Source organism: Stomoxys calcitrans, chromosome 2 (genome assembly GCF_963082655.1).
Source record: "Stomoxys calcitrans chromosome 2, idStoCalc2.1, whole genome shotgun sequence".
Lineage (NCBI taxonomy): Eukaryota > Metazoa > Arthropoda > Insecta > Diptera > Muscidae > Stomoxys > Stomoxys calcitrans.
Genome location: NC_081553.1, coordinates 68,567,900 through 68,593,006, shown reverse-complemented (window position 1 = coordinate 68,593,006; position 25,107 = coordinate 68,567,900). Strand labels below are relative to the sequence as shown.

The following is a 25,107-nucleotide window of genomic DNA, read 5'->3' as shown; positions in this document are numbered from 1 at the left end:
ATTTCTGAGAAGATAAGTAAATCATCAAAAATATCCTGTTAGGGAAGCTTTTAAGAAAAAGATAACAAAATCAGAAACATGTCGAAAACGTATTAAGTTAGGCCGGTCGAACTTTGGCAGATCGGTCCATATGTCTGCTATATCCAAATATGGTTCCATTTGACAATTTCAAGAACCTTACCTCTATTATATAACAAGTAAAAGCGTGCTATGTGCTAAGTGCTTCTGAATGTATACAAAAAAAATGTATACTTCTGGGAACCGTACAAGGATGATCGAGAGACCGGCTTACATGGAAGCTATATCAGGTTTTGATCGATTTAAATCGTATGAGGCATAGTTTTGGAAGCCATAATATCCAAATCGGACAAAAATTGCGGCTTGTAAGGGTTCAAGAAGTCAAATCATGAGATCGGTTTATATGGGAGCTATATCAGGTTATAATCCGATTCGGACCGGGCACAGTTGTTGGAAGTCATAACAGAACATTACGTGCAATATTTCATCCCAATCGAACGAAAATTGCGTCTTCCAAGGACTCAAGAAGTCAAATCGTGAAATCGGTTTATATAGGAGCTATACACTCCCACTGATTTGGACCGTACTTAGCATAGTTGTTGGAAGTCATAACAGAACACCAAATCGGGCAAAAAATGCTGCTGGTAACCGCTCAAAATGTCAAATCGGGAGTAGATCGGGTTATAGACCTATTCGGACCGTACTAGGCACAGTGTATAGGAAGCCATATCAGAATACTACGTGCTAAATTTGAGCCAAATCGGACAAAAATTGCGTCTTCACAGGGCTCAAGAAGTCAAATCGGGAGATCGGTTCATATGGAAGCTATATCTTAATCCAACGACCTACATAAATATTAAGAATCTGTGCAAAATTTCAAGCGGCTAGCTTAACGCTGTCGAACGCTATCGTGATTTCGATAGACGGACGGATAGACTGGCGGACGGACATGGCTATATCGAATCAGAATGTCGAGGCGATGCAGAATATATATAGGGTGTATCGTCCCGTTGTATGTTTAATGCATACTTTTGTATGCTGGTTTGCGATTTTTCTCATTCAGGCGACCAGTCCGGAACTGTTTGGGGTTCAACTGGTAGTAGTCTTTTAAGGCTACGAAGTCTGACCGGAGACTGGTACCACGGGTGTCAGGAGCACCTGGAACTTTGGTTTCAGCCTGACAATGGTGAGACCCCAGTGGGGAGCAACGTGGTGGCTGTGGTTTGTACCCAAATCGCGGGTAGAGCATGAGCTCGGCGTGGAGTTGCGTTTTCAACCGGGTGCCGTGACCCATAGATCGGAAGGAGTTTTAGGTAGTGCTCCGCTCCTTACCAAGGAGGTGAACACGTCCAAATACGTGGGATCAAATTGGTACTCATGTGTGGGTTACCACATGTGGGGGCGTTGGTAGACGCATTGTATTCACCCTTGTGCCTCGCAGGTTTGGGCCGTGCTAGCAGGTATCTGCGTAAAACTCAACATTCGTGTCGAGGCGATGCAGAATATATATAGGGGATCCCAGATTGATATTTCGAGGTGTTACAAACGGAGTGACAAAATTAGTATACCCCCATCCTACGGTGGTGGGTATAAAAATCAAGTTGTTGCGCTGTGTTTGTTTATTTACATATTTGTTAGTTTGTTTGTCTTTTCCGCATAGACTCAAAAACGGTCGAACCGATTTTCATGAAATTTTCACAGATGCTAGAGCTTGACCCCCCCGTTGAAAATAGAGTCCTCCATTTTTGATATCCGAAGGGGAGGCGGACCCCTCCCACCGACCCCAATTTTCAAAATCGCCAGATCTCGGTGATGAGTGCACAGAAACACAAAATTGATATAAAACTTTGGGATCAAATAACCTGGGGGGACGCCCCATCCCAAAACCCACAAGAATGGACATGTTTAGCGATTGGAAAAATATGGGTATCAAATGAAAGGTATTTAAGAGTAGAATACGAATTTGGCATAAAAATGTCACCCCAAGTGTCGGGGGTTCCTCCACCCTCAAAAAACACCACCCATCAGGACACATTTATCGCTTAGAGCAATATGGGTATTAAATGAAAGGTATTTAAAAGTAGAGTAAAAATTTGACATACAAATTTATTACGTGGTGTTTGAGAGGCCTCCGACTGCCTGACCAGAATACGGTCCTGCAGGTGAAGATCCGTGCGATCAAGGTGTACATGAAATGGTGTGGTGTAAACATCTCTACGCACGTGTGAACATCTTTACACACAGTAAACTGACCTTCAGGACAATAAAAACCAGGAAGGTCACGAACAGTCTTGGAGTGTAAGGAGAAGACTAACGCCTTCTTTAAGAATTGCACGATGCGCATCGTTTGAGTGTGTGCCATAGCGTATCTAGTGGGAATAATCGGACGATTTGGCAGTGAAGGCCAGAGGAATGCCAAAGCCTTTCGGGTCAACGCATTCCGAGTAAAGGTCATGGGCGACGAAAGCTCACGTTCAATGTCTTCGGTAGAACGGCGAAAATCCTATCCGAATCGTATAAAGACGAGGCTATTACTGAAAGGAAGTAAGAAGATAGCTTTCGGTATCATAACGGTACACATTTTATGACGATCTATAATGTTGGTGATGGGTATAAAAATTGTCAAGCAAATCGACTTTCAACTGCAGGATGAAGAGTTGTAGGGAGTATTCGCTATAGGTTAGGTTAGGTTGAAAACAAGTGCAGCTATTAATCCACCCCATGCCACTATGGACATACACCTAAGCCAGTAATAGGCTTGTTGTGTGCTCTAAAAACCATAAAGTAACCTCAAAAAAGAAAATTTTAAGTTAGGAATTCCGTGCTACTTACAAACTCCTTAAATGTTTTCAATGCCACTCCCCTAAGTTGGTTCATGTTTGGTATTGTGTCTCCACCTAAGTGCAGGTAGCTGTTAGACGCGAAAGCCGGGCAATGACAAAGGAAATGATCCAACGTCTCATCATCTTCCCCGCATACCCTACACATGCTATCACTTGCCGCACCGATTTGACATAAGTGAGTTCGTAGTCCTATGTGTCCCGTTATGATACCAGAAACTATACTGAGCTCCTTCTTACTTCCCTTTAGTAATAGCCTCTTATTCTCACGATTTGGATACCCCCATAGGATTTTCGCCGTTCTACCGACCGTTTCGCTGTTCTACAATGTTGCATGCGCATTCGTCGCCCACTCCCTTAACTCGAACTGCGTCGACCCGAAAGGCTTCGGGTTAACGAAAGTTATTGACGGCAGTCTCTGACCTTCACCGCCAAATCATCTGCCCTTTAATTTCCCCTTACTCCGTTATGGCCCGGCATCCAAACAATGGGGATTTTACCATCCTCAGAGAAGGCGTTCATCTCCTTCTTACACTGCAAGACTGTTTGTGACCTTACCCTCCTGGTTGTTATTGCCCTTATGGCAATTTTACTGTCGGTAAAGATGTTCACTCTGGACGTCTTCGCGTTAGCACCACACCACTTTAAGCATTCCGTGATCGGCCGGATCTCCGCCTTCAGGACCGTATTTTGGTCAGGCAGTCTAAAACAGATCTCATTCCCCGGGTTCTCAATGTAGACTCCCAGGTCAACTCTGTCCTCTAGCTTTGATCCATCCGTGTAACATGATCTTCCAGATGGCATTGCTAGGGTTCCGTCAATCCAAGACAGTGGCGATGGCAGCAGTGCCTCGCACTTGACTTCAAGGTTCATTTCAGCTATCTGATCGGAAACCTCTTCCCTTGCTTCCAAGTTTCCTATCGTCGCCTCGATTGTACCGCGATGGCATGAGCTGCTCCCATCCTCAATTCATTCTCCCATCGCTTTAAATCTCATAGCCGCAGTGGCTGCCTCACACTTAATGTGTATGTCAATGGGTCGGACATCTAGAATAGTCTTCACAACAATGTTCTCTGAACTTGTTGTATGGTCCTTATGTTGCACTTTTTCTCCATAGCAGTCCACCAAACTACTGAGGCGTAAGTAAGTATTGGACTAATCACGCTCCTGTTGAGTCAGAGGACTATCCTCGGATTCAGGCCAAATTTCGAGCCTACGGCCCGTCTACATAGTGCCCAACATCTGTGAGCCTTCTCAGTACGCTACTGAATGTGACACTTCCAATTCAGTTTCCTGTCCAAGATCACACCTAAGTATTTGACCTTGTCTGATATCGACAACGTCTTATTGAGGAAACGTGGTGAGTTAATTTGGCCCACCTTCCTCTTCCTCGTGAACAGGCATATTTCAGTCTTCTCTGGGTTAACATTGAGACCTCTGGTCCTAGCCCAGTCATATGCCATATGCAAGACCCTTTCGGCCCTTCTGCATAGCTTGTTCGGATGCTTACCCCTTAGAAGTATTATAACATCGTCTGCGTAGCAGACCGGTTCAAATCCCTCCTCAGTCAGCATTCGAAATAGGTCATTTATGGTGGTCACCCATAGGAGTGGCGATAAAATGCCCCTCTGTGGCGTGCCTTGTGCCACTTTCTCTCATATATATATGCCATGGGAGACACAATTTATCCACCTGGTTTATCCACTCTCTAAGGACCGGGTCCACCCGGTACTGATCTAAGGATTGAATCAGTGTGTCGCTCCGCACATTGTTAAAAGCCCCCTCGATGTCAATACATACCGCCAGGGTATACGTTTTGGCATCGAAGGATTCTTCTATTTTATGCCCAACCTCGTGCAGGGCTGTCTCCACCGACCTTCCCTTGACATTGGCATGTTTTTATACCCACCACCGAAGGATGGGGGTATATTCATTTTGTCATTCCGTTTGCAGCAGGTTTACGGAGTATATGCAAGTCCTAGGCACACTGTGAAAATATTAGCCAGATGAGGCGCCAGATAGTCTACCTCAGACAAAGAGTGTTCCATGGAGACCCTCAAACCGTGAACCTCATTGATTAGATTTTAAGAACATATTGTCACATCTAATACCTCCTCCCTAATCCTATTAACAAAGGTAGCGGTGTTACCAATATAAGGTGTTATTAAATCGTTAGTATTCAAAAACTCTGCCAGAGCACTGTGAAAATATTGGCCAGATGAGGCGCCAGATAGTCCGCCTCAGAGAAAGAGTGTTCCATGGAGACTCTTCAGCCTTGAACCTCTTCGATTGGATTTTTCGAATATATCGTCACATCTAATACCTCCTCCCTAATCCTATTAACAAAGGTAGGGGTGTTATATAAAGTGTTATTAGATCGTTGGTATTCAAAAACCCTGCCAGGGCTTGGCCGCGCTTATTAGTGTTGGTACTACCCCACGAAATGTGGTGAGAGTTCGAATCACATCCCATTAGTACCTCGTTTCTTGTATGTTTTGCTTTGACAAGACTAAGCGGATACTGAGACTTCCGCAAAACATTTTCTTAAATTCCATTCGATTTACATGTATATCACTATGAATATCTTCCATTTAGGTCGAAAACATTGCCAAGCTACTCTTTGCTGCTCCTGCAACAATCACTTTTCCAATGAGAAAAAACAAGTAAAAGCGTGCTAAGTTCGGCCAGACCGAATCTTATATACCCTCCACCATGGATCGCATTTGTCGAGTTCTTTTCCCGGCATCTCTTCTTAGGCAAAAAAGGATATAAGAAAAGATTTGCTCTGCTATTAGAGCGATATCAAGATATGATCTGGTTTGGACCACAATTAAATTATATGTTGGAGACCTGTGTAAAATGTCAGCCAATTCGAATAAGAATTGCGCCCTTTGGGGGCTCAATAAGTAAAATAGGGAAATCGATTTATATGGGAGCTGTATCGGGCTATAGACCGATTCAGACCATATTAAACACGTATGTTGATGGTCATGATCATGATCCGTCGTACAAAATTTCAGGCAAATCGGATAATAATTGCGACCTCTAGAGGCTCAAGAAGTCAAGATCCCAGATCGGTTTATATGGCAGCTATATCAGGTTATGAACCGATTTGAACTTTATTTGAAACAGTTGTTGAAAGTAAGAATAAAATACGTCATGCAAAATTTCAGCCAAATCGGATAGGAATTGCGCCCTCCAGAAGCTCAAGAAGTCAAGATCCCAGATCGGTTTATATGGCAGCTATATCAGGTTATAAACCGATCTGAACCATACTTGGCACAGTTGTTGGATATCATAACAAAATACTTCGTGCCAAAATTCATTTAAATCGGATAAGAATTGCCCCCTCTAGAGGCTCAAGAAGTCAAGACCCAAGATCGGTTTATATGACAGCTATATCAGGTTATGGACCAATTTGAACCATACTTGGCACAGTTGTTGGATACCATAACAAAACACGTCGTGCAAAATTTCATTCCAATTGGATAAGAATTGCGCACTCTAGAGGCTTAAGAAGTCAAGACCCAAGATCGGTTTATATGACAGCTATATCAGGTTATTGATCGATTTGAACCATATTTGGCACAGTTGTTGGATATCATAACAAAACACGTCGTGCAAAATTTCTTTCCAATCGGATAAGAATTACGCACTCTAGAGGCTCAAGAAGTCAAGACCCAAGATCGGTTTATATGGCAGCTATATCAAAACGTGGACCGATATGGCCCATTTACAATACCAACCGACCTACACTAATAAGAAGTATTTGTGCAAAATTTCAAGCGGCTAGCTTTACTACTTCGGAAGTTAGCGTGCTTTCGACAGACAGACGGACGGACGGACAGACGGACGGACATGGCTATATCGACATAAAATGTCACGACGATCAAGAATATATATACTTTATGGGGTCTGAGACGAATATTTCGAGTAGTTACAAACAGAATGACGAAATTAGTATACCCCCATGCTATGATGGAGGGTATAAAGAGCCCACCATCAACCTGTTGCCATGAACAAACTTAAATGATCTCAGTTTGACATCTCAATTGCAATTAACTCCTTTTGAGTCTTAGGGGTGGATTTAATATTCTTTTATCCGCATCATAACATTGTTGCAAATACAATTAATACAGTTGGCTAATGGGAATTTATGGTTGGTTGGTTGGCTTCCAATATTAATAGGGTGTGATTGGACCTCTAAACGTCGTGCTGTGGCTGCTGCTGCTGTTGCTGCTGGACAGATCATATGTCGTCTTGTGTTTTGCAGACAATAGACTGACGAAGAGACAGGCAGACAAGCAAGCAGGCAGTTAGATATTCATTAACAGCAGAAGGCAGACATTTCAACAGATTAGCATTAGAAACAAATTCAATAAATAATTAATAATAAATATAGGAATGGTTATAAATCAATATTCCCAAGCTTTTGTATCTCTGCCACTCATTTCGCTGGCGGTGCTAAACATTGTCACCTCACTGAAAATGCCTTATTAAAGAAACAAATAATTAGCAATATATGGTAATTTTTGTGAGTTATTTATAAGTTTTGCATATTTTCGATTAAAAACTAAGAAATGAATTAAAATAAATCATTAGCCAAGGAAAAAGGTTTAATTATGATGGATTTTTGGGTACCAAAGAGGGCGCCAGATAGTTACTGGAGTGATATTTGCAATGGGCATATGGAAAACAACATTAACTTACTAGGCGCCTAGCTACCCTTTGGCACTGATCCAATATACAAAAATAAAATTTCAAGAATACTTTCTTTAAACCGAAATTCCTTAGCTTTATCTTTATTGGTCTACGAATTTAGTTTTGGATGTAAGATGTACTCCGTTCTTAAAATATTGGGTTGCCCAAAAAGTAATTGCGGATTTTTTAAAAGAAAGTAAATGCATTTTTAATAAAACTTAAAATGAACTTTAATCAAATATACTTTTTTTACACTTTTTTTCTAAAGCAAGCTAAAAGTAACAGCTGATAACTGACAGAAGAAAGAATGCAATTACAGAGTCACAAGCTGTGAAAAAATTTGTCAACGCCGACTATATGAAAAATCCGCAATTACTTTTTGGGCAACCAATACTTTTTTTCAGCCCTATATTCTCTTAATGTCTGAATTAGGGGCGTTTTCGGGGGTGAGGTGGTCCCTCAGACACTTAGCCCTAGAAGAAACACCAGCATCGTGCTTTTCTCTCAAATACCCATATTGCCATTGTTTTAAGGGGAGTTTACACGATGAGGCGTCCCCCAAACACATGGCCCCAAAATTGGTTATCAAATACGTTTTCCAGTCTCATATACCTTTCATTCGAGCCACATATTGGCATAGTCTAAAAATGTTTACCCTTTGGGGGGTGTTTTGGGGAAGGGGTCCTGGTCCTACATTTGGATATCGAATTCGTATTCTACTCCCAAATACCTTTATTTAAGCCCCATATTGCGATGGTCAGTAAAAAATTGCTGTTTGTGGGGTATTTTGGGAAAGTGATAAACCCACAGAAAATTGGTCCCGAAAGTGGATATCAATTCTTGCTCTACCCTCCCACTACCTTTCATTTAAGCTCCACATTGACATGGTCGGTAAATATGCACGATTTAGGGGTATTTAGGGGATTGGGGTGGTCACCCTAGGTCACTAAGCCCGTAAAATATATCAGCAACGTGCTCTATTCTCATATATTTGAACCCCATATTGCCATTGGCCTCAAAATTGGATATGAAATTCGTTTTCTATTCTCATTTAAACTCCTTTTTGCAAAAGTCAGAAAATATGTCCGGTTTGGGATACTGGCCCCAAAAACTATATTATATTTAGTTCCATTCTCGTTAAGACCCAAACATCCTATTTTGGGGGTTCTTATGGCGGTGGGTCGTCCCCAAAACAGTTGGTCCCGAATGTCGATATCAGATACGTGGTCTACTCCCAAATATCTTTAATTTGAGCCCCATATTTCCATAGTCGGCAAACATGACCGGCTATGGGGGTGTTCTGAGGGACGGGCGGCCACTCAGTGAGTTGGCCTTGAAAATATATATCGGATTCGTGTTCCACTCTAAAAACCCTATTATTTGAGCCTCATATTGCAATAGTCAGCAAATACTCCCTATTTGGGTGGTGTTATGGAGGTGGGGTGGCCCCATAAACACTTTTCCCTTATAATGATATAAGATTCCCAATCACTTTACTCCCAATCACCTTTCATTTGAGCCCCATATTGCTATGGTCGTAAATTTGTTTTTTGGGGAGAGACGGCCCCCAAACACTTGGTCCAATAGTTGGATATCAGATTCGTATTCTACACTCAAATACCTTTTATTTAAGCCCCATATTCCCATGGTCAGTAAATAAGTCCTGTTTGGGGGGTGTTTTGGGGAAGGGGTGGACCCCTCAGAAATGTGGTCCCATATTTAGATATTAGATTAAGTAAGTGGTGGAATGGCTAAGATATAATGTCCTTACGACTATTGGCATAAATATCTTCTCAGACCGCCAGGCAACCATTAAATCCCTGGAGAACGTTTTTCTGAACACAAAAACCGCCCTCGACTGTCGCAGATCTCTCAACGAGAAAGCGCAAAATACCTGGGTGTTTTGCTGGACAGGAAACTGAAAGGGCAAGAAAGGCCACTCTTGCCCTATACACCTGCAAGAGAGCCATTGGCAAAAGTTGGGGATTAAAACCACGTGTCATGCATTGGGAATATACTGCAGTTGTCAGACCTATAATGCTATATGGTGTTGTGGCCTGGTGGACGGCGCTTCAAAAGTCCACCTACTGCTCAATACCTAACTGGATCCAAAGTTTGGCTTGTTTGTGCATCACAGCCGCACTGAGAACGACACCATCTGATGCACTGAATTTAATGTTATATCTTATGCCTCCGGACATTGTGGCTACTCAAATTGCGGCGACCACTACCGTGGGGTTAAGGTAGCTTTCTTATTGGTCATGTGGCGGCTACGGACACTGTGTTATCCTTGATACAATATCAGTGTTGATTACACCTTACTTAAATATCTTTTCAGGCAGCCAGGCAGCCATTAAATTCCTGGAGAACGTACTTCTGAACAAAAAAACTGCCTTCGACTGTCGCAGATCTTTCAACGAGATGGCTGAATAGTACAAAATACACCTGTTCTGGTTGCCGGGCCACAGAGATATCCAAAGGAATTGGAAAGCGGACGAGCTTGCGAGACTAGGAACTACCCTATACACTCCCGGGATACTGGAATCTGTGGGTATGGCTCTAGCAACATGTGAGCTAAGTTTTCAGGACCAGGCCCGAAGGACAACGAATGATAGATGATCACAAAGAGGGGGCTGTGAGCATTTCAAAACTATGTGCCCTAATCTAGACTTGAAGGGATCTACTGCTTTGCTGTCATTGGCTAGAACAGATGTCTCAGTCATTGTGTCCGTCATGACTGGTCACTGTTTAATCGGAAAACATGCTGACAGACTGAAGGTTGCCAGCAACGATTTTTGCAGAAGCTGTGAGGACATCGAAGAAGAAGAGACCATAGAACACCCTCTGTATGTGTGTGTGTCCAACACTAGCAGTCAGTAGGAGTTCTACTTTAGGTTATTATTTCTTTGAGAACCTTTCTGATTTAGCGAATGTGAACATTCGCAAGTTATTGGACTTTTAAAGCAATATGGATGCTTCAACTGTAGGAACTAGAAGGCATCTTCCTTCTTCCGTTCCTGTGGTATCACAATGGACGAAAAGGTTTAAGTGAGTCTGATCTGAGTCAGATTGCCACTTAAATATAACCTAACCTAGGTTTTTGGATCAATTTTCAACCAAATCAATTGAAAATTTCGGCTTCTAGGGGCTAAAGAAGACAAATCGAAGGATCGGTTTATTTGGGGGCTATATTTAAATCTGAAGCGATATGACATATTTGCAATCCCGTCACGTCAATAAGAAGTATCTGTGCAAAATTTCAAGCGTCTAGTTTTACGCGTTCGACCGCTATCATGATTTCGACAGACGGACGGACATGGCTAGATCCACTCATAATGACGAAAGGATCCAGAATATAAATAAAGGGTGATTTTATAGCTATTATCTTTTTGGCAGTATTGGTTTAAACAGCTCAAGCACGTTTCGTGTTTTGTTTCACTGTCAAACATCTTAAAATACGAAGCGTCTTACAAACGAACAACGCTTACAAATTATTGAATTTTATTATCGAAATGTGTGCTCTGTTAAGAAACGTCATAGCGCTAAAATTTAGTTCAGCGGCGAAGCTCATTTTTGGCTCAATGGGTACGTTAATAAGCAGAATTATCGATTTTTGAGTGAAGATCAGCCGGAAGCGTTGCAAGAGCTACCAATGAGCTACCAATCCAGAAAAGGTTATAGTTTGGTGAGGTTTATGGGCTGGTGGTATCATTGGACCGTGAGTGCTTTGTGAGTCGTGAGCGTCTCGTGAGTCTTGAGTGTCTCGTGAGCCGAGAGTGCCTCGTGAGTTGGGAATGTCTCGTGAGTGTCTCGTGAGTCGCGGTTTTCTCATGAGTCGTGATTGGTGTCGTCCATTGAGGAATAGGAGTAAACTCCGGACATTTCCATGATTCAAGTTTAAGCTCAATGATAAGGGGCCTTCTTTTTATAGGCGAGTCCGAACGGCGTGCCGCAGTGCGACACCTCTTTTAAGAGAAGTTTTACATGGCATAGTACCTCACAAATGTTGCCAGCATTAGGAGGGGAAAAACACACCTAAAATTTTTTTGGAAATAGACAAGGTAGTCAATGAACATAAGCGGAATTTGTGGCTGGAACACTTGGAGCAATTTAACTAAGGCACCGATTTAGGCAATATGTGGTCTACTGTTAAATCACTCTCGAACCCCTATAGACGAGATGACAAGAACTCAGTCACTTTTGGCGACGTAACTGTGGCTGATCTGAAGAGATGTGCAAAGTTGTTCAGCCGTTAATTTATTGTACCCAAGAGTGACAGGGCTAGGAGGAGAGCCATTCGTCGTATCCGCGGTCACCGAGCCGATGGACAGCCATCACAATTTACTGTGGGCGAAATTACGAATGTTATCCGTGGCGCCAAATCATCCAATGCCCTAGGCCCCTGCGGAATCTCTACACTGATGAAGAATCTGTATCACCTGGAGTGGAGTACCTTACAACTATCCTCAGCCTGTCTATGAACTCTCTTATAGTCCCCGATGTCCGGAAGATGGACGGAGTGATCCCGCTATTGAGGCCAGGAAAAGACCTGAGATTGGGGAAGTCGTATAGACCGATCTCCCTTCTCTCACCAGTAGCCAAGACGCTTGAGGCACTACGCCTCCCGAGAATCGTTTGAGGATTTTCATTCGCCGAGCATCAGCGCGGATTTCGAAGACTGCAATGAACAACAACTGTTTTGCATCCCGGCACGGTGTAGCTGTAAGCACCAAACAATCTGGAATATTGAGATCCGACCTGTGTGGTGTTCATTGCTGTCACGAGATAGCTTAGCTGCGAGCTACCGGGCGCGTCCACAGGTTGCAGATAGTGGAATGCTCCATCCGTAGTAGCTGTAACCGCAGTCGCGCACAATCAGTGGTATCGAGCGCAGAGTCTCAGTTAGAGTTCAAGGCGAGTTATTGGCGGCTTTAAATAACCAATGGCCACCTTGTTCCCGCGGCGATCGGTCCTTTGGACCGGAACGAGCTTGTTCACCTACAGGAGCTTGACGAGGATCGCCACCTCCTCATGAAAATGTGGTTACAACAACAACAAATGTTTTACATGCCATCACAACACACATTTGCCGTGGCTTCAAGCAGCCCAGGCCATGTGATAGAACGGTCCTCGTCAGCCACACCAAACTATTTGAGGACGTCGCCAACACGTCCCTCCACCCAGACCTGAAACGATGGGTCGCGAATTATCTGTGTGATCGCCAGCCATTTCTGCAATTTGGAGATAAGAAGTCGAAGCACCGTAGAGTGAAACAGGGATTTCCGGCAGGTGCAGCCGCCTTAAGTCAGAAGCAAAAGAGGCAAACAGCTAGGATAAATTTCATTATTGAAGGTCGTCGTTAAGCCAATCCTATCCGCCCTATTAACCTACTCAACCCAATTTAAAGAGTTCTAGATATTTAATAGAAGCCCGCTAGCAAATGAACGACAACACTCTGTGGCATCTACAATCAAATTAGTGTCATTCTTGTAGGACATCCACCATTCATAGGCTCTGATGAGTTCAACCTCTTACGACAAACCAGAAAAGAATTGGCTCAACTAATATTTGGCAGATACAGCCGCCACAATTGATTTTGATGTGGAATAGATAGTAATGTGCTGGATGTATGTCCCGTATTTAAGCAAGAGCCGCTTTTTGTGGACGCACACCAGGCTAAACTTCTTGTGATAACGATAAACACCACATAGATAGGAGCTCTAAATTTCAGCCTATGAAGTGCTCATAGTTATCCCGTGCCGGCCGTCGCCAATTTATCTCACTAGCCAGTTGTACTCAACTTCCTAACCATAGCACTCTGGATGCGGTGTAAAGCTGGACAGATGGCGGAAGCATAATTCAGGATTTGAATGACTGAACAACACAGTGCTAGAACAACAGCATATGAGATTCGTTTGAAAATTTGCATTTTTATTCGAAAGCAATGATTTTTAGGTTAATAAACGCAATGTTGGCATCATCATTGTTTATGAGCTCGCCTAAAAGTATGTTATGATTTTTGGTAATATCATTATAAGAACTATTCACAATATTTACCACGAAAAATGGTAAAAATCATTAAGTGGCTGATGGCTGGTGGCTGCTGGTGGCTGCTTGCAGGCTCATCCAGACAATTTCGAGGTCAAAGCCAATAGAGATGGTTAGAACACTCATACTACACCAGATCTAATAATAAGAGCTTGTTAAGAGAAAAATCTAACAATAAGAAGTCCTCCTCAAAGTCCAACAAGACTCCCACGATTTCAAAAATAATTTTAAAAAATTTATGACTGTTTTTGTATATGAAAGTACTTTAACTAATGGAAATTTCTAACAGTTTTGAACCATGGCTTATTAAAAAGTTTCTTCTAAGACGTACATTTGCTTTGTCTTCTATATATGTAGATAAAATATAAAAAATTTCCTCACTACATACAAATTGAACTTACATGCATTTAGAAAACTGAAAATTGTTCCGTCTTGATATTCGTAACAAGTTTTCCACTGCACTATGGATTTGACTTTGACTTGATTGTTGTACATTCAGACTCCGGTATTATTAAAATTGCAAAAGTATTCACCTTGAGTTTGTTTTGTGGTCTTATTTTTATTTCCTTAACTATTTAGTCACTAGAACTTTTATTTTTCCTCGCTAGCAGCACAACATTTTCCAATGTTACATCTTTTGGCACATAATAATACAAATTTGCTTCGTAAGAATGCTCCCTTAAATACTCCAAACGACCATGATCCAGAATACGTTTACACATGAACCCTATCGTTTCACGCTCGGCCAAAGTAAGACGTTGATTTTGTTGCAGATCCTTGCTATCATCGGGTTCCGAGCTTTTTTGTTCTTCCAATGCCTTGCGCCTTTCTCTGCTCATACCAGTACCACAAATAGCCCAACTGACCATTTTTGTGATAATAAGAAATTGGCGGGGAGTAACACCATGTCGCTTGAAAAATTCTTTCCCCACATAGGTAGGCCAGTCACAACGATGATGGCAACACACTGCAATCATAATGACATCCGTTAGGCGTTCTGAAGCTTGGGTTATACATCTTAAAGTCAGATCGGTGGCACCGCCACATAAATGCTTAGAAACGGCCACACAATGTTGTGATGTATTTAGCGCAGGCAATTTGTCCAGGCATAAGTCTACAATATCAGCTCGTATTCTTTGTACCAGGGAACGATCTTCAATTTTGTTGTCTTTCTTGTGGCGCAAAGACATGCGGTCGACCAAAACTACTTGAGAGCTTTTCATATTTTCCAATAGTTTTGAGAGGTAAAACGCCAATTGTCCCTTGCCAGCGCCAAATTCGACAAAACTAGTGAAATTTTGTATGGTCCGCTCATTCTCTAAAATACCCAACAATGCTGATGCTTGTACCAGGTGTTTACGGGACTCTTTGCCATACTCCTCATTGGCCAATTCTTCATCCATACATTTGTGATTGCAATTCAATGTTTGTATATTACCTTCTACATATTTTCCATACAGTTCCTTAACTTTATCGATGACCTGATAGAATTCAGCATCTTCTAGGTCAACTAATTTTATTGCTTTTAGTTCTTCGTTAGTGTTCCCGTCATAGTCTTCCGCATGTCCAGCATTGATATTCTTTTTTATATAGTCAGGTAGGTCCTCTTTGGGTTTGGCATTACATATTTTTAAATGTTTTTGTAAATTCTTCTTATACACCGTATGTTTTCCATCCAAGGGGCATGGTATTCTATCCTGATCCTCTGGTGATTGGCCTTCACCCACATTGACAGCAGGTGCATGTTCTCCACAATAGTCTTTGCCCTTAGCCACAGTCATTTTACAAAATCTCTTCTTTCTTTTAACCCAATGCTGACAAGTTTTCTCCCTGGCCGGCTCCTCTGCCACAGGTGTTTGTTGTTGCTCCTCCGCAGCATTGTCAGCATCTGCGGTCATTTTTAGTTTTTTCGCTACTTGCTCGATTTCGGACATGAGTTGAGCTGTTCTTAAGTAGTGTATGTTGCACGAACGTTACAATTCTTTTCAAACACTCCTAAAGATTTTGAACCTACAGATATTCAACAAACCAAACGAAAAACAAACGTGTAAAAAGAACAGAGGTGTTAAAAGCTCAACAGCTGTTCAAATTAACTGTAGCTGCCACTTTTTGATCAACTATGGCAGTATGGCGTTGCCACTTCAGATAAGCATATAAATGGTGGTATCCGGATATGTACAAAGAGGATTGAAATACACAGAAATTTTTTCTTCAAAGCAAGCAACTCTGGCAAAAAAATGAAAAAAAATCAAATTTACCTCAAAAAGAAATAAAAGAAAGAAAGATACACAATATGAAACTAAAGGCCTGATTATGCTCTCGTAAAAATACCGTAAATGTAGAAAAACGTGTCAGCTGTTTTGTTTTCCGCATGAATATACATGCAAACGATTACCGAACGTCTGTCGACCGTAACCGGAAAGTAGAATTCAGTAAAATCAAAATTTTACGTTCCGTTTTCGTGGTATCTGTCAAAAATTTAAGTTTGAAAAATTTCCAAACCAAAAATGATTATTATTGAAGCAGCTAGTTCTATTGATTGTTAATGGAATAGGTTGAATGTGTTGCCCATCATAAAAGCGTGAATATACTCGGAGGCCACCGTAGCGCAGAGGTTGGCATGTCCGCCTGTGACGCTGAACGCCTGGGTTCGAATCGTGGCGAGACCATCAGAAAAAATGTTCAGCTGTGGTTTTCCCCTTCTAATGCTGGCAACATTTGTGAGGTACTATGCTATGTAAAGCTTTTCTCCAAAAGAGGTGTCGCACTGCGGCACGCCGTTCGGACTCGGCTATAAAAAGGAGGCCCCTAATCATTGAGCTCAAAATTGAATCGGACTGCACTCATTGATATGTGAGAAGTTCGCCCCTGTTCCTTAGTGGACTGTTCATGGGAAAATTTGCAATTTGCATTTACACTCGGAGGCCATTCTGGCCGCATATGCAGTAGTACAACTTAGTCCCCCGATGCGACTCAAGAGAGATGGCGAGAGAATGACAAAACCCCTCCCTGAGGCGCTCATCTTATCACCTGCTTTCTGACCACGCTATCTCCGAAATCCGCGTTGATAATCCTGCCACGTAGCAAAGAAGCTCAGTGGAACACCCAGCAGTTCAAAGTAGTGACGATCGACCCTATCTCTACGTTGTAAATTGCTCCCTCAATATCCGGGAAGGTTACCATCGCGTACTCCTCCAACTTGCCCTGGAGGGATTTCCTTCACGGAAAAGGAAATAATGGATATTTAAACAATTAAAAGCGTGCTAAGGTCGCCCGGCCGAATCTTATATACCCTCCACCATGGAGCGCATTTGTCGAGTTCTTTTCCCGACATCTCTTCTTAGGCAAAAAATGATATAAGAAAAGATTTGCTCTGCTATTAGAGCGATATCAAGATATGATCCGGTTTAGACCACAATTCAATTATATGTTGGAGACCTGTGTAAAATGTCAGCCAATTCGAAAAAGAATTGCGCCCTTTGGGGGCTCAAGAAGTAAAATAGAGAGATCGATTTATATGGGAGCTGTATCGGGCTATAGACCGATTCAGACCATAATAAACACGTATGTTGATGGTCATGAGAGGATCCGTTGTAAAAAATTTCATCAAATCGGATAATAATTGCGACCTCTAGAGGCTCAAGAAGGCAAGATCCCAGATCGGTTTATATGGCAGCTATATCAGGTTATGAACTGATTTGAATCATACTTAGTACAGTTGTTAGAAGTGATACTAAAACACTATGTGCAAAATTTCAGTCTAATCGGATGAGAATTGCTTCCTCTAGAGGCTCAAGAAATCAAGACCCAAGATCGGTTTATATGGCAGCTATATTAAAACATGGACCGATATGGCCCATACATTTCTCAAAAATTTCAAGGGCCCAGCTTTCTTACTTCGAATATTAGCGTGATTTTGGCAGACGGGCGTGCACGGCTAAATCGACTGGGAAAGTCAAGATGATCAAGAATATATAATCTTTTTTGGGTCTTCTATCGATATTTCGATGTGTTGCAAACGGAATGACGAAATTAGTATACCGCCTATGAGTATACCCTCCTATGATGGGGGTATAAATATATTTGCAAGAGCTACATGTGCTAACATTTGTTATTTATTGGAAAATCAATCAACGAAAACGCGAATAAAAATCATATGTTTATGTTGGAAATCGTTCCGCGCACACTTTCAGTGACTGCCGAATTTCCACGAAAGTGAAGAACTTAGTAGCACAAATGAAAATGTCACCGATGTTTTCACTATTGTTTTTATATCGACTTTCACTCAGAAATCTGAACTTTATGCTCACATTTAAGGCTGGTTCGCTTTTGGTGAAATGTTTTCGTATTTACTTTTTTTATGAAAGATTTTGAAGCTTATTTCATTCAGAAAACATTTTCCCCATAATGGCTGCTACTATGTTCGTTTTTCACCGTAGAAACCCCATTTTTTCGCGAATACTTTTTTTGAAACACTACGCACATAACAATGATAAAATAACAATTTTATTAAATTTTCACCAGAAGTAATGGGGAATGAAATCAGCAAGTTGTTTCGCTTTAAAATCTATTATCTAAAAAAAAAATAATCGACGAAAAATATCGCGAAAAGCCAAAAACAAGTGTTTATAACTGTAAAAAACGAACTGCCAATACACAAAATTGAATATAAAATAATTGCTGTGTGGGTAGCCCTTAGCGTCAATCCGGTGTGAACCCACCATTAATTACTCTCACCGAACCGGTTGTGAATAATAAAGGTCTGGCAACCTCAAACAAATGTCATTGCGGCAAATCAACGAATACAACAGCGTCGGGAAAGAAAAACAAACTCAGCACACAGTTGTAAACGTTTATTAATAAATTATTAGAAAAAAATAACTATTAACTCTTAATAAATTGCTAGTGAAACCGAATAAAAATCAAGTATTACAATTAACTTTACTATACAATGTATGTATTGCCCGTTTAAATGACTATGTTTGTAAGACAAATATTGTTAGAAACTAACCCCACTTTTTTTTGTTTGCCTCCGAACAGGGCTCTTGTAAAACCAAAGTCAGAATTAACGCCGGAGGAATTGGCCCGCCAAGAAGAGGAAGAATTCAACACTGGCCCCTTGTCCGTGCTAACACAATCCGTAAAGAACAATACCCAAGTGCTCATTAACTGCCGTAACAACAAGAAATTGTTGGGACGTGTAAAGGCCTTTGATCGTCACTGCAACATGGTTTTGGAAAATGTCAAAGAAATGTGGACAGAAATACCACGCACCGGCAAGGGCAAAAAGAAAGTGAAACCAGTAAATAAGGATCGTTTTATATCGAAAATGTTTTTGCGAGGTGATTCAGTGATTTTGGTTTTGAGAAACCCCCTGGCAACGGCCGGTGGAAAGTGAGAGAGATAGCTCTAGAAGGAAGGTTATTTTTAAGTTGTAACTTTATGGTTTGAGTAAAGAAGAACTGAAACTCAAGGATAACTACTTTTGTATAATGCAAACATTTACTTTATAATAAATTTTTCCAATTTAATTTATATTTAAGAAAAATGTTTTACTCTTCAGATAACTGCTTATGTAGAGTGGGCACATAATCATCCCACTGGGCCTGATAGAAGTTGCCTGCTATGGGTGCACCTAGTTTATACTTCTCAGCGAATGTGGCTGCCTTGAATTTGGGACGATCTTTTCTAGACTTGTCGCTAACTCTGGCTTCATCAAATTCAAGTTTTCCGGATTGCTTGTACAACAGAAAGACGTAGCGATGTAAACCAGTGCCCTTGGGAGGTCCCGAACCCACATAGGCGGCCAATACTTCACCCTGATCAAGATGATTGCCGGGTATATTCACAACCAACCAATGACGAAATTCTCTAAATTTGGGCTCAACACGGCTGGGTGCATCAGGATCGGTCATTATCAATGTATAATAGGCATCATCGCTAGCTTCCCATTCAATGGTTGGCTGCTTCTGTACTTGGGTGGGTGTTAGCTCATTGCCTTTATCAACATTTAAGCCATTCTCATATGATATCTAATTAATGGGGGAGATGAGGCATTTTGAATTTTAAATTTTATTGCGCAGTCTGTACTTGATACACAATAGCGTTTAGAGTTGTTTGATTAATTACCTTTAAAAATTGATGAGGTGCTTCAGCAATCACATCGGGTACAACTTCATTGTCTTTAAATACAGCTTCAACCTCATTGTTGGCTGCAGCCAAACAACTTGCCGCTAACATCAACAAACCGAATGAGAGAACCTTCTGATGAGACATTTCGTTTGGTAATAACGAATAGGCTACGATAAATTTTCTTTAAAAGGAGAATCAATCGCAGATATTGAGACAAACAGGTTTGTCTACAATAGTACCACAATAGTGAAAATCGTGCTGTTTTGTTTTGAGAAAAAGCTTTTTTAATTGGAGCCAAGCTTAAAGCTACACTGTTTCCATTGAAAATAAACTCAATATAATTCATCGAAATTTGATTTTCATAGAACATTGCATAGACAAGTGGGTCTAAGGGAGCTTTCTTTTTAGTCATGCGTTGGCCACGGACGCTGTGTTATCCTAGATATAATGCCCGATATTCCAGCCGCTAAGCTGGATCCGCTATTTGATAAAAAGTACTTTATTTCCTAAGCCACTCTTACTGTCAGAGCCAATTGGAACTGCATTCCTGGTAATAGAGGGTACGTTGCCTTCTATACGAATGGTTGCTAACCAAACAACCCAGTGGGGTTTTTTTTTTTGGATGTACTCTCAAGAACTAGGACTGGTCATACCGAGAATGTTAGCCAAGTGGAGATCCTTGAAATCAAAGAAGTGGTGGAATGGCTAAGATATAATGTCACAACGACGATTGACATTAATATCCAGAAAGCCAGATAGCCATTAAATCTCTGGGAAGCGTTATTTTTGAATTATAATATCTCCCTCGACAATCTTAAATATCTTAACGAGATGGCTGAAAATGAAAAATTCACCTTTTCTGATTGTCGAGCCACAGAGATATCCCAGGGAAATGAAGAGCTGGGACTGCAATCTATGGGTATGCCTCCAGCGACATGATAGCTAAGTCTTTAGGACAAGACCCGAAAAGTAACGAATGACAGATGGTCCCAAAGTGCGTGTTGTAAACACTCCAAAATTATGTGGCCCAATCTAGACGAGGTTATTGCAGCTACATTTTTGGATGTGGAGGTATGCAATCTGGATAGTTCAACGTTAGGATCTATAAGGTATCTTCCTTCTCCTGTGCGTATGGTAGCACAATGGAAAAAAACGTCTAAGTGAGTCTGATTGTGGACTGTCTCTTAATCCTTACCTCATTCCCAATATTGTCCTGCCACTGCCAGGGAATTCATCCCTTTTTGAACTTTAATTGCAATGGTCTCTGAGAAAAAGTTGATGAGTTTAGGGTTTAAATGAGTCGGAACAACGTAATGGTAGCGTAACGATCAAGGAAATAGAAATAACTGTTCAACAATCGCAGTGGAGGTGGGGGACCGGCACCATTTCCTCCCCATGTTGTTGTTGTAGCCATATGTTTGTATGTGGAGGTAGCGATCCTCTTCAAGCTCCATAGGTGAACAAGCTTGTTCCGTTCCATATAGCTGAGCTTCTCGTGGTGACTATGAACACCATACAAATCGGAGCTCAAAGTTCCAACCGTTTGGTCCCAGGTCACACTTGAGACACACAACCAGCACGTTGGTATGAATCCTTGTTTAGTATGAGCTACCGGGCGCGTCCGCAACGTGTGGAAGCGCCCGTTAGCTCCCAGCTAAGCTTCTCGTCACAACAGTGAACACCACACAGATTGGACTTCAATGCTACAGCCAGTGTGGTGCTCACAGCTATCCCGTGACGGGAAGATTTAGATGTGGATATCTTCAAATTTCTTGAAGCGAAATAAGCGGCAAGATTGGCGGGATAGTTGTTGTTTGTTGTAGGAGTGTGTTGTACACTGAGGCGGCGGCTCTTGCCGATAAAGGTCAATCCGATACGTAAAACCGGCTGCCATGGAATTGAACGGGATAGTAGTTGTCATCAACACGGGGCTGGAAGGCGTGTTCAAACAATCTTTTGAATAGATGCAATGTATATATTAAACAGTGCCGGTGATATGACCTCACCTTGTGGAACACCCTGTTTCGCTGTACGGGCTTCGGATTTTAATATCTAAATGGCACAAACGACGGGCGACCAAACAGTTCATTTGTGATCCAACTTTTTAGGGCCGTCTGAAGGCAGCGTATGGCAGCGGATTGACCCGATGGAGTCCTTCATCGACAAGTGATGCCGCCTCAGTGTACAACACACTGCTACAACAACAACAACTGTGTACCAAAAGCGTTTGAGGTCCCATCCTCTCTTCCTTCAGCGTTCGAGAGAGAGTTGAAGCTTACCAATACAGAAACTTATGTTGCAATTCTTCATCATTTTTTAGCCATAAATTCCGTTTGTGCTCGTTGACCATACCCAATTGATTTCCAGATTCAGTTCCCTAATTCTAGGGTCAATAGAATCGCAGCAACAAATCCAAATTACGCAAGTTGGTGAGTTCCGCTGACCGCAACTGGCATAAAGTGAGCTGCTGCTGTGTTTCAATTTATTATTCCAAAAGTGAAAAAGTGCAATAAATGCATTCTAAAAAAAATAGTGGCAAAACAATTTGCTGTTTTTCCGGTTATTTTCGTTTTAGCACACGTTGTTATCTACAGTGCAGTGCTTTACTGTAGTATTGACCAAAACCAACTGAACGTTTTTACCTACAACAGTAGAATTACCAACGAAGACAGGTTATTAAGAGAACGTATTTAAAAAGGTAGCATACTTTTAGGAGTCATATTACATTCAAGACTTTAACAGAATTCACGTCACAAGGGATTTATTCAACGCACTTGCGGCTTGCATATCTTTGACTCTAATCTAATAACAGACATTGACAAACATTATGGTAAAAATATAGAAGCCTTTGTAACAACGTGCTAAGTTCGGCCGGGCTGAATCTGCAGCCATGGATTCGCAATTTAGTCTATCTGAATTAGTTTGAAGAAATCAAACTAATCGGATTATTTTTGACTAGCCTTGGGGCCTATGAAAAGAAGTCGTTGAGACAATTTTTATGTGGACTTTATCTACAGGGTAGCTGCAATAACATGTTGTCAGAATGGATGAAGAAGCTCCAGCAAAGAAGTCTTTTGAAGGCAACACGCAAACCGGAAAGACCAAAAGCCCGATGGAAAGAACAAGTGGTGGGAGATATCTCGAAACTTGGTGTCAGCGATTTTAGAATGAGCTCATAAGATCAAAGCGCTTGGAACGCTATTCTACGTTCCGCTAGTGGAACAAATGTTCTGTCATAGCCAATTAAAGTAAAATAAGCTGCAATGACATGTAACCCGTTTAACCCAGGTAAATCTGTTACACTACAAATGACAGCTATATGATATTATTGACAGCTCATTCTATTGCTTACAAGCCACCTTAAATATTTTCTTCTGAGTTTATCTAAAAAGAAAATTATTCAGAGTTCATGTGGTAGTGTGACTACGTTAAATTTGGATTTAAAGTCACAATCGGCTATTGTTGGCGAACTCAAACACCTCAAACTGAACAAAAAGTTTGTGCATGGCACCAAAATATCGTTCTAATGATACTGACAAACGCCTTAGAGGTGGTCCAAAAATAACAGCAACAACACCTGAAATGGTTGGGCGAGTGAAGGCTTAAGTTCGAATGCGTCTTATTATTGGAAAACATTTTGCCACTGCATTGAAGCCGAGGGCACACAAGCATTGGGTCGTAGACCATAGACGTACCAGCAAGACTTGGCACCGTCACAAAAAGCACCTTTAAACTAAGAGTAACTAAAAAATTAGGTTCCGCTCTTCATTTTGTCCACAAAGTGGCTTTTCAATTCGCAGGATGCCAATCGGAAGGACTTTTTCCGGGCCATTTTAGAGAGCAAGGTAGATTAGGTTTAAATCATTGTGCTACCACAGTATTTACAGATAAGACCTCTGGTGGGAATCCAAACCACGTCTCCCACAGGAAATCCGAGCCTGCTACCAACTCGGCTACAAGGGCGACCAAAGGCAAGGTAAGGAATTGAAAAATATGTTGGTATGGATGCGCCGAAGTAAGCCATTGTACGGGAATGGAGCAAAATACTCGCCGATTATATTCATGCAGAATGTAAATTTTAACCTATATCGACATCTTTATTCGTTCCGCCTTAATATTCTCTTAGCAACATACTTCAAAGAAAACTAACTGAAAACAAAACAAACAAAACTTCACATCAAAAAGAGAAGTAAAAACTAAATTTGTATTATTAATTCAGTGCACTTCTCTAAAATCATGACCGAAGTTAACGAAGTGGATATAGTTTTCAAGAAAAATAAAATAATACCCGATGTTTTGACAAAAGCACCAGAACAATTTTTAAAGGTAAAGAAATGCACAGAACATCTACAAAATTCAATAATCTATGAATGTTTCAAGAATAAAAGAAAAAAAAACTAAACAAAATATGTTTGTCACATTTTAGGTGGCATATCCTGGCAATCTGCAGGTAGATAAGGGCAATGAACTAACCCCGACTCAGGTTAAGAACGCCCCCACTGCTGAATGGAATGTAGAAGATGCAGTTCTTTACACCCTGCTAATGATAGATCCAGATGCACCAAGCCGTAAAAATCCAACATTTCGAGAATATCAACATTGGCTGGTGGTAAATATACCCGGCAGCGCCATAGACAAGGGCGATGTTCTAACAGCTTATGTGGGATCTGGTCCCCCCAAAGGCACTGGTTTACATCGTTACATATTTTTACTTTACAAGCAAATGGGAAAATTGAAATTCAGTGAAAAGCATATTCCCAAGAATAGTGGAAATGACCGTGGAAAATTTTGTACCCAAACATTTGTCAAGAAATATAAATTGGGAGAGGCATTAGCTGGAGACTTTTTTCAAGCCAAGTGGGATGAATATGTGCCGACAGTTCATAAGCAGTTATCAGGAAATTAATAACCAATGAAATTATGAGTAATGAACAGTTACTCATTGCAAAGAAATAATAATAAATTAATCAAAAGGGCTTATGTACAATAATTTAGGCTTTTTCATTTGTTGTATACTATTAGCAATTGGTTTCTAAACCTTTTTGGAAACAAGATGTACTTCATGAAAAAAATAAAAAAAAACATTCGATTACATTCATGGAAAATACTAGATCAAATTTTGATATAATAGTTTCCGAATATTTTAATAAATGGGTACATAATAAAATATATTACGAACATATTAAGTTAGGCAGAGTCGAACTTTGGATACCCACCACAATGCGTACATCTTTAAAACTATTATGATATAACGGTCTATTCAGCAGTTGCACCAAATATGGTCTAATTCATTCTAAACAACTCACCGTTCCAAATTTTATTTAAATCGAATGAAAAATTCGATATAATATGTAACGACATTTCAACG

At 41.1% G+C, this 25,107-nt stretch overlaps 4 protein-coding genes across 4 annotated transcripts; 2 read left to right on the top strand and 2 right to left on the bottom strand.

Moving 5' to 3' along the window:
• Nucleotides 1-14,179: 14,179 nt before the first annotated feature.
• On the bottom strand, nt 14,180-15,658 carry LOC106082256 (tRNA:m(4)X modification enzyme TRM13 homolog). Its single transcript, XM_013244646.2, has one exon. It carries the CDS (start codon nt 15,539-15,541, stop codon nt 14,183-14,185), a length of 1,359 nt encoding a protein of 452 aa, XP_013100100.2. The 5' UTR covers nt 15,542-15,658; the 3' UTR covers nt 14,180-14,182.
• A 2,745-nt stretch (nt 15,659-18,403) lies between these two features.
• On the top strand, nt 18,404-19,010 carry LOC106082259 (probable small nuclear ribonucleoprotein Sm D2). The gene is made up of 2 exons (XM_013244650.2): nt 18,404-18,560; nt 18,648-19,010. Coding segments are annotated over exons 1-2 (360 nt in total). The 5' UTR covers nt 18,404-18,558; the 3' UTR covers nt 19,006-19,010.
• A 77-nt stretch (nt 19,011-19,087) lies between these two features.
• On the bottom strand, nt 19,088-19,981 carry LOC106082257 (protein D3). Its single transcript, XM_013244647.2, has 2 exons — nt 19,737-19,981; nt 19,088-19,639 (listed from the first exon to the last, which is right to left on the bottom strand). The coding sequence occupies exons 1-2, from the start codon at nt 19,881-19,883 to the stop codon at nt 19,160-19,162; spliced, it is 627 nt and encodes a 208-aa protein (XP_013100101.2). The 5' UTR covers nt 19,884-19,981; the 3' UTR covers nt 19,088-19,159.
• A 3,973-nt stretch (nt 19,982-23,954) lies between these two features.
• On the top strand, nt 23,955-24,729 carry LOC106082258 (protein D3-like). Its single transcript, XM_013244648.2, has 2 exons — nt 23,955-24,065; nt 24,166-24,729. The coding sequence occupies exons 1-2, from the start codon at nt 23,976-23,978 to the stop codon at nt 24,643-24,645; spliced, it is 570 nt and encodes a 189-aa protein (XP_013100102.2). The 5' UTR covers nt 23,955-23,975; the 3' UTR covers nt 24,646-24,729.
• Nucleotides 24,730-25,107: the final 378 nt, after the last annotated feature.